Below are 12,763 nucleotides of genomic sequence, written 5' to 3' on the forward strand. Positions count from 1 at the left end.
GAAGGCAATTTGATTGTTTTAAATCGTCGTTCTTCACCGCGCAAGATCTAATATCACGATTTACTAACATCACAACAGAGATATGCACCGATAAAATTTTTGTAGTAAAATCTGCCATAATTTAAAGTCACCCAAAAAATTTTCTATTTATTTATCCACCCTATGATTATGTTATATTTTTATTTCCCTCCTATTTCCACTATTTAATTGTGCTTATCACGAATTATTACGTGCACCTCTCCTCCAAAAGTATTTTTGATGCTATGTTTTGTATAATGGGAAGGCGAACCTTAGTACCGTGGTGGGAGCGCTTGCATTTGCACCCGGGGTCCAGGATTCGAATCCCGGAAACGGCCTCTCTTTCAGAGGGTAAGGTCGCGTATATATGAGATTGAACTTTCTCTCGAGCCTGTCATAATACGGAAGCCTCTTTGGTACTAGAGTCAGTCTTTTTTTTTCTTTTATGTTTTGTATAATGGAAAAGAGTTTCCTTCTCTAGAGTTTCCAAATTTTGCATAGTAAAAGTTGTTCTAATTGTTGTCCCCCCAGAAATTTGCTATTTATTCACCCTACAAATATGTTATATTTTTATTCCTTCCTTTACCCTATATTTAATCATGCTTATCGCGGCCAACAATAATTCTAATGCCATGTTTGGTATGATAGAAAAGAGAAAGGAGGAAGTAGATGGAGGGATTATTAAATGGAAAATGGTAGAGTAGGTTATTTGGTAAGAAAGAAGAGAAGAGGGAAAAGAAAACAGGATGGATAAAAATTATAGTAGAGTGTAAAACTTAAATACACCATTGATGAATAAAATAACTTTTTTTGTCCCTATTTAAAAATTGAATTAATATTAAATAGGATTATTATCTTTGATGCTCCTGAACATTAAGGTCATTCTCAGTTTGCCTTATGAACTTTAAAAACTCTCATTTTGTCCCTAAATTTTGAATTGTTTTCACTTAACTACTTATGTAGCAATTTCTGTTAAAAGCATATAGAAAACAAGAGAATAACGTAGTCACGTGATCTTTTTGTTTGGATTTTTGTTAAAATGAAATAAATAAAAATCACACGACCACACTTAAACCCTAAAATTAAGAGTTTTTAAAGTTTACAAGACAAATTGAGAACAACTCCAAAATTCAAGAAACACCAGTAAAAATAATCCTATTAAATAATTAATAAAAGAGTCATTAATATCTTACCTATTTTCTTTCTTCCCATCATATCAAATAAAAATCAACGTATCCTTCACATATTTTTTTTATTCTTTCTTTTATGTGTTTTTTTTTTTTTTTCCAATTACTTTCTCTTTCCCTTTTATCAAACGGAATCTAGAGTGCCAAATTAACCATACGAGAATCGGGGCAAACCCAACTTCTGCTCTGACTAAAAAGTCAGTCGTAGCTCAATAATTGAGGTGACAAGTTATAATGAAGATAGATTGTAGGTCGACTTTTGGATCCTAACACTACTCGATCCAAAATCAAAATCAACAATAACTCTACAGGACAACAACCATTTAGTCGCTATTTCATTTTCTTTCTCAATTGACTTTGGAAAAAAAAAAATTAAAATCTTAGGACCAAATGTAATCGAAAACATATAGTAAAAGTAGCACTTTTCTAACTTAATAACGATATTAAAGCATACTTATATGCCGGTATTTCTCAATTGACTTTGGAAAAAAATTTAAAATCTTAGGACCAAATGTAATCGGAAACATATAGAGAAAGCATCACTTTTCTAACTTAATAATGACATTGAAGCATACTTATATGCTGGTCTTTCTCAATCAACCTTGAAAAAAAAATTAAAATCTTAGGACCAAATATAATCGGAAAAGAATAGAGAAAGCAACACTTTTCTAACTTAATAACGACATTGAAGCATACTTATATGCCGGTGTTTCTCAATTGACTTTGGAAAAAAATTTAAAATCTTAGGACCAAATGTAATCGGAAACATATAGAGAAAGCATCACTTTTCTAACTTAATAATGACATTGAAGCATACTTATATGCTGGTCTTTCTCAATCCACCTTGAAAAAAAAATTAAAATCTTAGGACCAAATATAATCGGAAAAATATAGAGAAAGCAACACTTTTCTAACTTAATAACGACATTGAAGCATACTTATATGCCGGTGTTTCTCAATTGACTTTGGAAAAAAATTTAAAATCTTAGGACCAAATGTAATCGGAAACATATAGAGAAAGCATCACTTTTCTAACTTAATAATGACATTGAAGCATACTTATATGCTGGTCTTTCTCAATCAACCTTGGAAAAAAAATTAAAATCTTAGGACCAAATGTAATCGGAAAAATATAGAGAAAGCAACACTTTTCTAACTTAATAACGACATTGAAGCATACTTATATGATGGTCTTTCTCAATCGACTTTGGAAAAAAATTAAAATCTTAGGACCAAATGTAATCGGAAACATATAGAGAAAGCAGCACTTTTCTAACTCAATAACGACATTGAAGCATACTTATATGCTGGTCTTTCTCAATCGACTTTGGAAAAAAAATTAAGATCTTAGGACCAAATGTAATAATAGGAAACATATAGAGAAAGCATCACTTTTCTAACTTAATAACGACATTGAAGCATATTTATATGCTTGTCTTTCTGAATTGACTTTGGAAAAAAAAATTAAAATCTTAAGGCCAAATGTAATCGGAAAAATATAGAGAAAGCAGTAATTTTTTAACTTAATAACGACATTGAAGCATACTTATATGTTGGTCTTTCTCAATCGACTTTGGAAAAGAAATTAAATCCTTAGGACCAAATGTAATCAGAAACATATAGAGAAAGCATCACTTTTCTAACTTAATAATGACGTTGAAACATACTTATATGATGGTCTTTTTCAATGGACTTTGGAAAAAAAATTAAAATCTTAGGTCCAAATGTAATCAGAAACATATAAAGAAAGCAACACTCTTCTAACTTAATAACGACATTAAAGCATACTTATATTCTGGTCTTAGCAAGGAGTGAAAGGGATATATAGAGAGTAGTAGTGTGTGGTGTATGTTTCCACTTTATAGAAACAAGTATTAACTTAAATTTATAAAAAAAAAAAAAAAAAAAAAAAAGACATGATAAATATATAGCAGTTAAAAATTGTGTTTTACCTATTATTATTATTATTATTATTATTTTTTATTATTATTATTATTATTATTATTAATTTTTTATATTATTAATTATTTTTATGATTATGATTATTTTTTTTTGTATTTATTATTATTATTATTATTATTATTTTATTTTTTTCACGCTATCAGTTGGAGAATGATAAATGAAAATTCAATCATTTTGTGCTAAAGGGATGTGACAAATTTGGTGGATAAATCACGTAGGGAGACATACAACATAAGATATGATCATTGGATCTCAAAATCCAAGTAGCACAAAATCCTCCACACAAAATTATTGAACAAATTATGGTCCTAGTATGGCCCATGGGCTATGCCTTCTTTCCAAAATAATGAGCTCCACACTTGGGAGGCAATGAGCTCCCACACTTGGGAGGCAATGAGAGGACTTGGCAAGGACCACCAGAGGTCAGAATTCTATTCACATCTTTATGATCCTCAAATAATTGATCAATTTCGCTTTTGTCTACTAGCAAGTATTTTACCAAGAGGAAAATAATGAGAATAGAGATGACCCCCTTCTTTCTAGACTTTGAGGTGAATGATTTGAACTCTTGCATCTTGTGATGGAGTTGGGTTGTGATGGAGTCGGGTGTGAAAATACCGGATTGTGATGGAGTCGGGTGTGAAAATACCGGATTGTGATGGAGTCGGGTGTGAAAATACCGGATTGTGATGGAGTCAGGAAACAGCTATATATTAGGTAATGACAATTTGCACAGTTGAACCACATAAGTTTAAAAATAATCTTATTAGTTTATATAAACTTATCTATTTCCAACGGCAAAAGGGTCGCTTAGCTTCTTAATGAGCTCAAGCAACACCGGTACACAGGCACTTTCCTGAAACAAAACACTTAGAGAACAACAAAAATTACAAGAGTTCAAACGCAGAGAAGTACACAGATTTTCTCATACAATCTTGTAGATCCAAAAGTAGCAGATGGAGAGGAGCTTTCACTTCTCTTGAACTTTCTTGATCATGTTGTTCACTTGTATTCCAATATCATGTTGTTCTCTGGAGCCAATCCAACACAAGCCCTCAGTATGTTCTCAAGCATTGCTCGCTGCTTCGACAGAGCATTCACAACCGGGGTTCCCGGTGGGACCTGTATTTTTTTTTTCAACCAAAACCATACAATTTACTTTTAGTACTCATTCTTTAACTTCACATGATACTAAGTTCTAAAACTTAAATTGTAAATGCCACATATTTGACAACATGGTCCACCAGTCTACTACGTTCCAAAACTTTGTACTCCATTTTTTCTTTTGTAATTGTGAACCCCACGGTGAATCATTAACTACATGAAATAAAATAGTGGTCCATTACATGTCAGCATCAATTACTATAAGTCATTTCCGTATCACATTTGGGTGGTGGTAAATGGAGTAAAACTTATGAACATATGCAAAATTGTAAATATTTAATAACCAATTTGTCATAAAGATTAATGTCACACTTACAAGAGGAGCCTTGATGAGGTAACTGAGGATGGTAGCCACTGGGTGGAAGGAGTGAAACTTGCCCTGTTTAATTAACACAGATAAAGATTATAATTTAGTATCACTAACTATGAGTTTCTATAAATATTGGGGTCGCTTTATTCAGCGAAAATAATTAGGAAACGGCCATAGATTACCTCTCCTTCAGCTTTGATCTGGATACGGGTGCTGAGCTCGGCAAGGAGAACCAAATCTAGAATGATGGGAGCAGCCAAAAGTGAGTCCTCGCATGTGTTGTGGAGCACAATTGTGTTTGTACCACCCATGAATATCTCAGAGGTGTATTCGTCCATGGCTCTCTTGCTGTCCCCCACATATGGCACATACTAAAACACAAGAACCACATGAAAAATTACTCTACAACATCACACATGAAAACCTTAATTAACGCTGCACTATTTAGAGTTTTGTGTACTAAGGATAGTCACCACTGATGTGATTTTCGATTCTCTATTGTCAATCAACGCAGATCCAAGGACCCACTCTAACCAATATAGTTAGTTGATCAAAAGATGTCTCAGGGCCCACATTAAACGATACAGTTAACGAGTTTGTTAAGGACACTCGCGACTGGCATGATTGTCAATTCTCTGTCATTGATCAACGAAAGTCTCAAGGCACACAATAACTGATATAGTTAAAAGTTTGTTAAGGACAGTCACGACTGGCGTGATTTTCAAGTCTATATTGTTGATCAATGTAGGTCTCAAGGCCCAAACTAATCGATATAGTTAGGAAAAGAGAGCGACTATATGATACCTTAGCGAAAATTGAATACAAGTGTTGGGAATTATGTAAATTATTGTACCTTGATGACCACCACATGGTCAGGATGCTCGCCAGGCTCATAGAGGATACCGTTGCTGCCGACCATGTCATCCACAACATTGCTCTTTGAGATCTCTTTGGATCGGAAGGTTTGTGGGGCTGAGAGGTTCATGCCGTCATTGTTGCCCAAATGATTATAGCTCACAATGGATGTTGGCTGCAATTCACCACCACCATATACATGCAATGAGATCATCATTCATCACAATTATATATGATAAATCTTCATTGAGATACTTGTAAAGATTAATCTAGCATAGCAGTTTATTTTAAGTACCTTAATACCAGCCCCAACAAGGAAATCTACCAACACAGACTTCATCTTGGTCTGACCACTCTTGAAGTCATCCCCACCAATCAAGGTGTTATTCTTAATAGCCAAATCAATCAGCCCTGCAAATCATATATAAAACACAAATTATAACAAAACTTCATTAGATATAAAACACCTTACACCATTTTAATTATGTTTATTGTGTCATATCATAGTTAAAAAAAATGATAAATTGTTAATTAGCTAAGGCTAAATTAATACCTGGGACAAAAGTGTTTTGTGGGCTTCCATTGACGAAAGGGACATTTTCAAGAACACATGCAATGGCATACAAGGTGGAAGGTGAAATCTCAGCTTCATTCTTCTCCAAGGAAGCCAAAAGGTTTTCCACGGTGTCGTTTAGCCCCCCAATCACATTGCTGTACCTCTCGGTGTTGGCTGTCCATAGCACAACCACTCTGTCCACCTTGTTTTTCTCCTTGAACTCCCTAATCAACAAATCACACACAAAACCATAAAAAGTTGTAAACGTCAAATTAAGACCCTTTATTTCACAAAAAACATAAATGGTTTGTGTGTAACATAACATAGTTTGATTAGCGTTCAAAAGATGCTTTTTAAGCACCACCTACACTAAGCACCGCAAACAATGTGGGCCCGTCTTGTAGTAGTGTCCGGTGTTAAAAAGAATCCTAGCATTGTTCTTAGCATTTAGAATAGTACCTAATGTCTTTGATGACTTGTTCGACCTGTTCCTTCTTGGTCCCCTTGATCACGCTGTTAGCACGTGGGCCTTGATTGGCAGCAATGAAATCAGGGTCGTAGATTCCAGGAAGTGGGACCATGGACTCCATGTAGGGCCTCAGCTGCTTTTGGAGGTCAATGTCAAACACTTTTGCTCTTGCCATGGCATCAGCTAGGTTCATGTCGCTTATGTCCCAACCTCCAAACACAACGTCATCTGGGTTTACCTATATATTATATGAAGATCTTTAGAAAAAGATTTTACTTCACATTTCACTACTTGTTTGTCACTATTTATTAATTTATTTTCATTGTACATAGTACGATCATTTCAGCATAACATTGTCACGTATATATATTAGTGTCATTGGCGCAGTCTAGTATGAAAAATGTTTAGGGCTACCAAAGGTGTTTAACATAACGTCAAATAGAAACTGGGGCCCCACCTACCGGTATTGAGCCTCGAGTATTGTTCATATTAATTAAATACATTCGTTGATTCAAATAATTTTATATTGAGACGTGACTTTATAGAAGAGTTTTTTTACTATAGTAAAAAAATTAAATGGGTTGTTTCTAAGAACTCTTTAATGTAAAAAAATTTAAATTGATGAAATGAATTTTAGACTCAAATCCCTAAGATGTATATCACAAACCAATTGCTACGTAGAGATAAGAGGTCACCAAGTATGTCACAAGAATTTTGCATTGATTGAAAAAACAAAAGCCATCATTTTCATTTGTTCCTAGTAATTTTACTTATTTATTTTTTCTTTACCATGGGAAGAAGGTTCTTGAATGGGGCATAAATCTCCTCGCCATTGAAAGACCCAACACGAATGGAGGATGCTTGGGTCAGTGAGCCGAAGTAATTGGCTTGCTGCACCTTATCTTTGGTTGCCCAAGAGATACCTCTGAGAAATACAACACACCCAAATCTCAAAAACCAAAACTAAAACATATTCATAATAAAATAAACTCTACATATACAGACAAATTACTGTAAGTGACAGATACATTTAACATTTCTTGAAATAAAAAAAAAAAAACAAAAAAGATTGGCAAACATTAACCAAAATCTATAACTGAAATCGGAAAATTTAATAAACTAACAAAAAGGAAACTCACTCTCGGTTCGCTATGACCCCACCAGTGAGAGTTGCGCCATTGTTTCCTCCCCATCCCACCAGCATGACCCTGCCAATATCAAAACGTTATTATTATGATTAAAAAGGAAAAAGGAAAAGAAAAAAAAAACCAACAAATTGTTTGCAACAAAAGAATATATAATCATTTAGGGAATAAAAAGGGAAATATATAATCATTTTACTAAAAAGATTTCTTGAACATAAAAAGGGAATAAAAATTACCCTAATTTAGGGACACGAGTATCAGTTTTGAACTCGTATTTGACAGTTTTGGGCTTGACAATCCACTGGTAGGTTCCTTTCCTATTCTCATGGACAAGCTCTGTGGTTTCATAGTTGTACACGGAGTGAATCTCACCCTCTCTGTACGTTACGTTTGGGCTCTCAACCTTAAAGTTTTCGATGAACATTTTCCCGAGAAAATGAGAGAGAAAATCGGAAAGAAAATGAATTCAACAAAAAAAAAAAAACCCCCCAACTTGTCTCTCTCTCTCTCTCTATGAGCGTTGTGTGTTTGTGCTCTCTCTCTCTCTCTCTCTCTCTCTCTATGAGCGTTGTGTGTTTGTGTTTATGCACCTTCAAGGTTTGCTCCAATGCGCTGTATTTATAGAGCAAAAATGTTGTTGACACGGAGATACACGTGGCGAAGAAATAGGACGTGGGCCCGCAAATATTATTGGCGTTTTGATTTTGGAAAAGCCTGGCCATGCAGAAAAAGAAAAAAGGAATGAAAAAAGAAATATATTGAAAACAGAAAAAAGACTTTTTTTTGTGGTCCTTCACTATTTTTATTGACAAAATTTCTCGTATCATAAAAGATTAGAGATTAACGTAACGTTATGTATAGATTCAAAATCATAATTTAAAATTATTTTTAATTTATGTGTATTTTTTATAAAAAAAATATTATAATAAATTATAATTTATAATTTAAATCATGATCTAAATCTAATAATCAAACAATCTAATAATTAGCGTATTAAATTGTAACAGTTATTATTTTAAATATATCACAAATAAAATATTATTATACACTTCTTTAAATATTCATATATGATTGTACATGACTATTAAGAAAAAAATATGACATATGTAATTTTTTATCATATTATTATTTAAGTTTAAATTGACAATCAGTTACGATAGAATTACTAATATTAACAGCAAACGACAGTCATTTATTATTATATATTTAAAAATAATTTTTAATTTTTAAAATAATAACTGTTACGACTTAATATAAAAGAATTACACTGTGATTTCAACCGTTATGATTGTAATATGAGATTGTTATGATGACACATAGGGGACTTGTCCTCCATTTTCAAATTGAGAGACCGTAAACAACTCTTAAAAATAATACATCATTCAGTTTGTCGATTCGAATTTTTAATTCGAGTTGAAATGTAATTTTATGTGGGAGCTTTTAACTATAGTAGAAAAAGTTAGATATGATTTTTTTTTATGAGTTTTTGGGCTTGTTTAGGTTGCTGATTTGAGTTTTTAATTCGAGTTGTAATGTGACTTTATGTGTGAGTCTTTTATGATAGTAAAAAAATTAGATGTGATTATTTTTAAAAATTTTGTATTATAATAAAATTTAAATTGATAAAATAAATGAAGTTTTTAATTTTAATAAAATTAAAATTTAAAATTTAAAAGACGTTTAATAAAGAGATTCATACCATAATTTAAATTATAGTTTATAATTTATTATAATATTTTTTTTATAAAAAATACACATAAATTAAAAATAATTTTAATTTTATAATTTTAATACATGAATCAAACATATAGATAAAATTAAGGAGGCAAAGTTTTTTTCTTCTTTATACTTTTTAGTAGTAAGTGAAGCACAAGTACGAGAGAGAGACACATGCAGGGAAAGTGAGGAAGGAAGGGACGCGTGGCGGAATTCTGTGTGAGGTGAGAAGTGGGGCCCAATCTCTGCGAAGGTACTCGAACGAAGCGGTGACGGTGACGCCCGTGAATGACTGAATTATGAGAAACCGACGGCTGTTGAGTTGGCTGCTTTTTTCCACGCGATGATTTTGGAGCGTGCTTGCACGCGCTGAATATTAATTATACTTTATATGACGCTTTGAGACGTGGCTGTAGTTTATTGGTGCGTGTTATCACATGTTTCGTGGGCCTCGAGCTTTTCGTTCGTAACTGTCATGTAGGTCCACCTGTGATCCTTTTCACTGTAGTTTTTTTTTTCTTTTTGTTTTTCCTTTTATTTTTTTTATTTTTTATTCGCTTTTCGATCAATAATTTTTGTAACGTCGTGTCGTAACAATCTCAATCGCCAGTTTCCTTTTTTTAAAAAACATATTATTATTTCTGGTTATTTTGTTTGTCATTTTTTTCCCTTTGTTTGTTTACTTTTTACAGTAAGATTTTTTTTATTTTTTATTTTTTAACGGAATGCTGGCAAGTTTTAACATTGTTCATTTCACTGATTTTAATTTATAATTTTAATTTTATTACAATAAAAAAATTTTAAAAATAGTCATATGAATTTTTTTATTATAATAAAAAATTATCACATAAAATCACATTTTAACGTAAATTAAAAATTTGAATCAATAAATTAAACAGACTCTTTATCACGTAACCAAATTAAAGGACGCGTTTTGAATCTGTTCTAAAATGATTTTATTTTTTGTATGAAAATGAAAATGAAAACGTTTTCAATTTCAGACAAAAATCATTTTTGAAAATGCGGTTGTTAATTTTATCAATAGATTATTTTCAGTATAAAAAAACTTATTAATGTTTCTCTCTCTTTCTCTCTGCTCGAGAGATTAAAAAATGAAAACAAAAAATAAAGGGCCTGTTTGTTTGCTTTTTCGTTTTCGTTTTTCACGGTTTTCAAAGCAAAAAAATGAAAACGGGTGTTAAAAACGTGTTTGGTACAATTTTTTTTAAAAAACAAAACCAAAAACGTTTTTGTCTTTTTGTGAAAATCAGAAAACGAAAAAAATGTGTTTTCATTTTCTCGTTTTCATTTTCTGTTTTCTGAAAAACGGATTTCACTTTTTTTTTTCTTTTTCATTATCTTCCCTCTTTTCTGAAACCGTTTTTGTATTATATATGTTTATTTAATATATTTAATAATATTATTATTATTTAATATATTTAATAATATTATTTATATAATATATTTAATAATATTATTTATTTAATATATTATTACATGTTTTCAAAAATTAAACCACCAAACGCAGTTTCAGTTTTTTTTAAAACTGAAATCAATCTCTAAATAAAACTACCAAACGCATTTTTAGAAATAATTCAAAAATGAAACTAAAAACGTTTTCATTTTCATTTTCGTACAGAAAATAAAAACGTTTTGGAACCAATTCCAAACGCACCCAAAGAACGACTAATATTCATTTTTTATTTCTCTTTCATTTTACACTAAACTAAAAAATCTTGTTTTTTTTTAATATAATTACTCTTTAATAAATTTTTTCGTATAATTACTCTTTAATAAATTTTTTTAAGGAGTGTTTCTACTTTTTCGTATATAGTTTTTTTATTTCCTTAACAACACGTGCCTTTTCAGTATTTCCAGATGAAGATGAAACAAACAAATTTTCTTTCTTATTAAACAATTTAGTCGTAATTTATTAAATAATTGCTTAGTAGTAGGTAAATATTATCCCATGATATCTCTATCCACAATCTCCATACTGATAAGTTGCAATTTGAAAGGGTAATAAATAAAATATGTTTTTATTTTCTTTCTAAAAGGGAAACGAATCGTGTTTGCTGTAATAAAACCTAGAAAATAATTAACTTTCTTATTTCATTAGAGTATTAGACATATATTTATTTGCTTTTGTAGTTTAGGAAATAAATGCTTAGGGTGGAAATTGTTTTCGGATATTTATAAGTTTATAACCCAGTTACCATACTGGTAAGGTGCAATTTTAAAAGGAAAAATATAAATCACGTTTTTTCTTTTTTTTTTTTTTTTTTTTTAGTTTTTGAATCACGTTTTTAAAAAAGGGAAATAAATCATGTTTCTTTATGAAAACTGAAGAATACTAATTAATATACTTTCTTACTATACAATTTCGCCATAGATTTATTTTCATTTTTGTAGTTCAGGAAATCATGTTTTACTACAAGGAAAAATATCATTTTTTTAAGGAAACAAATTCATGCTTGTTTAAATAAATAAATGAAGAACACTTGATTATTGTATTCTGGAAATTATGTTTTTCTAAAAGGAAATAATTCATGTTTGTTTTTATAAAAAATGAAGAACACTAATTAACTTTCATATTAAGTAACGTAGACGCAGATTACTTTTGTTTTTTGTAGTTTAGGATATAAATGCTTAGAATGGTAACAATTTTCGGATATCTCTGACTAGAGGTACTACCATACTGATAAAGCAATTATAATGGGAAAAATATAACTTGTATTTTTAAAGGGAAATAAATAATCATGTTTATTTAAAAGCTTTGGTTTTTAACCTTTTTATCGACTATAGATTTTGGTAAAAAAAAAAAAAAAAAAAAAAAAAAAAAAAAATTCTTATTTGAGCTTGTTTTTAGTGCGTCGAGATTCTCTCTGCTTTTTGAACTTCTAACATATATTTGAAAGTTATATCTTGTACTATAAAATCCCTCACATTATACTACTTTAATTAATATAAATGAAATTTTTCTTTAAAAAAAAAAAAAAAACAAGAGAGATTAGAAGGCAAACAAAACAAAAGATTGGATTGGGCGGTACTGTTTTATTTTTAAAAATATCCAAGAATATCTATCTAGCATAGGTAGAGTACTAAAGACTTCAAAAGCAGTACCGGCTTAACCATAAGGCAGGTTAAGCCGGTGCTTAAGGCCTCTAATTTTCTGTTTTTAGGCCTATATTTTAGCTATCATCTATGTATTATTTGGATTTTTAAAATATATATAAGAAGCCAAGCAGTTTTTTTTTTCTTTTTATGTTTTGGAAAATCACCCATAATCTCAATGACCTTAAATATACGGATATTAAGGGCGCGTTTGGAATTCGTTTCAAAATTATTTTATTTTTTATATGAAAAAATGAAAACGTTTTC

At 30.9% G+C, this 12,763-nt stretch overlaps 1 protein-coding gene across 2 annotated transcripts; it reads right to left on the reverse strand.

Annotated features, from left to right (window-relative positions):
- Nucleotides 1–3,857: 3,857 nt before the first annotated feature.
- LOC21399651 (inositol-3-phosphate synthase) lies at nt 3,858–8,162 on the reverse strand. 2 transcript variants are annotated; one of them, XR_002901655.1, is made up of 11 exons: nt 7,903–8,162; nt 7,661–7,729; nt 7,311–7,446; nt 6,512–6,759; nt 6,050–6,276; nt 5,792–5,907; nt 5,495–5,671; nt 4,824–5,012; nt 4,648–4,710; nt 4,099–4,289; nt 3,858–4,023 (listed from the first exon to the last, which is right to left on the reverse strand). XR_002901655.1 is itself a non-coding variant. In XM_010092256.2 (10 exons), exons 1-10 carry the CDS (start codon nt 8,088–8,090, stop codon nt 4,170–4,172), a joined length of 1,533 nt encoding a protein of 510 aa, XP_010090558.1. In that variant the 5' UTR covers nt 8,091–8,162; the 3' UTR covers nt 3,858–4,169. The 2 variants fall into 2 exon arrangements, 1 of the variants encoding a protein (XP_010090558.1); XM_010092256.2 differs by having other exon boundaries at nt 3,858–4,289.
- Nucleotides 8,163–12,763: the final 4,601 nt, after the last annotated feature.

Source organism: Morus notabilis, unplaced genomic scaffold, assembly GCF_000414095.1.
Source record: "Morus notabilis unplaced genomic scaffold, ASM41409v2 Scaffold841, whole genome shotgun sequence".
Lineage (NCBI taxonomy): Eukaryota > Viridiplantae > Streptophyta > Magnoliopsida > Rosales > Moraceae > Morus > Morus notabilis.

Bases quoted from the DNA above. Each gene is read 5' to 3' on its own strand.
- LOC21399651 (XM_010092256.2), bottom strand. From the start codon at position 8,090: ATGTTCATCGAAAACTTTAAGGTTGAGAGCCCAAACGTAACGTACAGA. The intron at 7,447-7,660 runs GTGAGTTTCCTT...TGTATTTCTCAG, and splicing joins GGGGTCATAGCGAACCGAGA to AGGTATCTCTTGGGCAACCA. The intron at 4,290-4,647 runs GTAAGTGTGACA...AAAAAAATACAG, and splicing joins ACCTCATCAAGGCTCCTCTT to GTCCCACCGGGAACCCCGGT.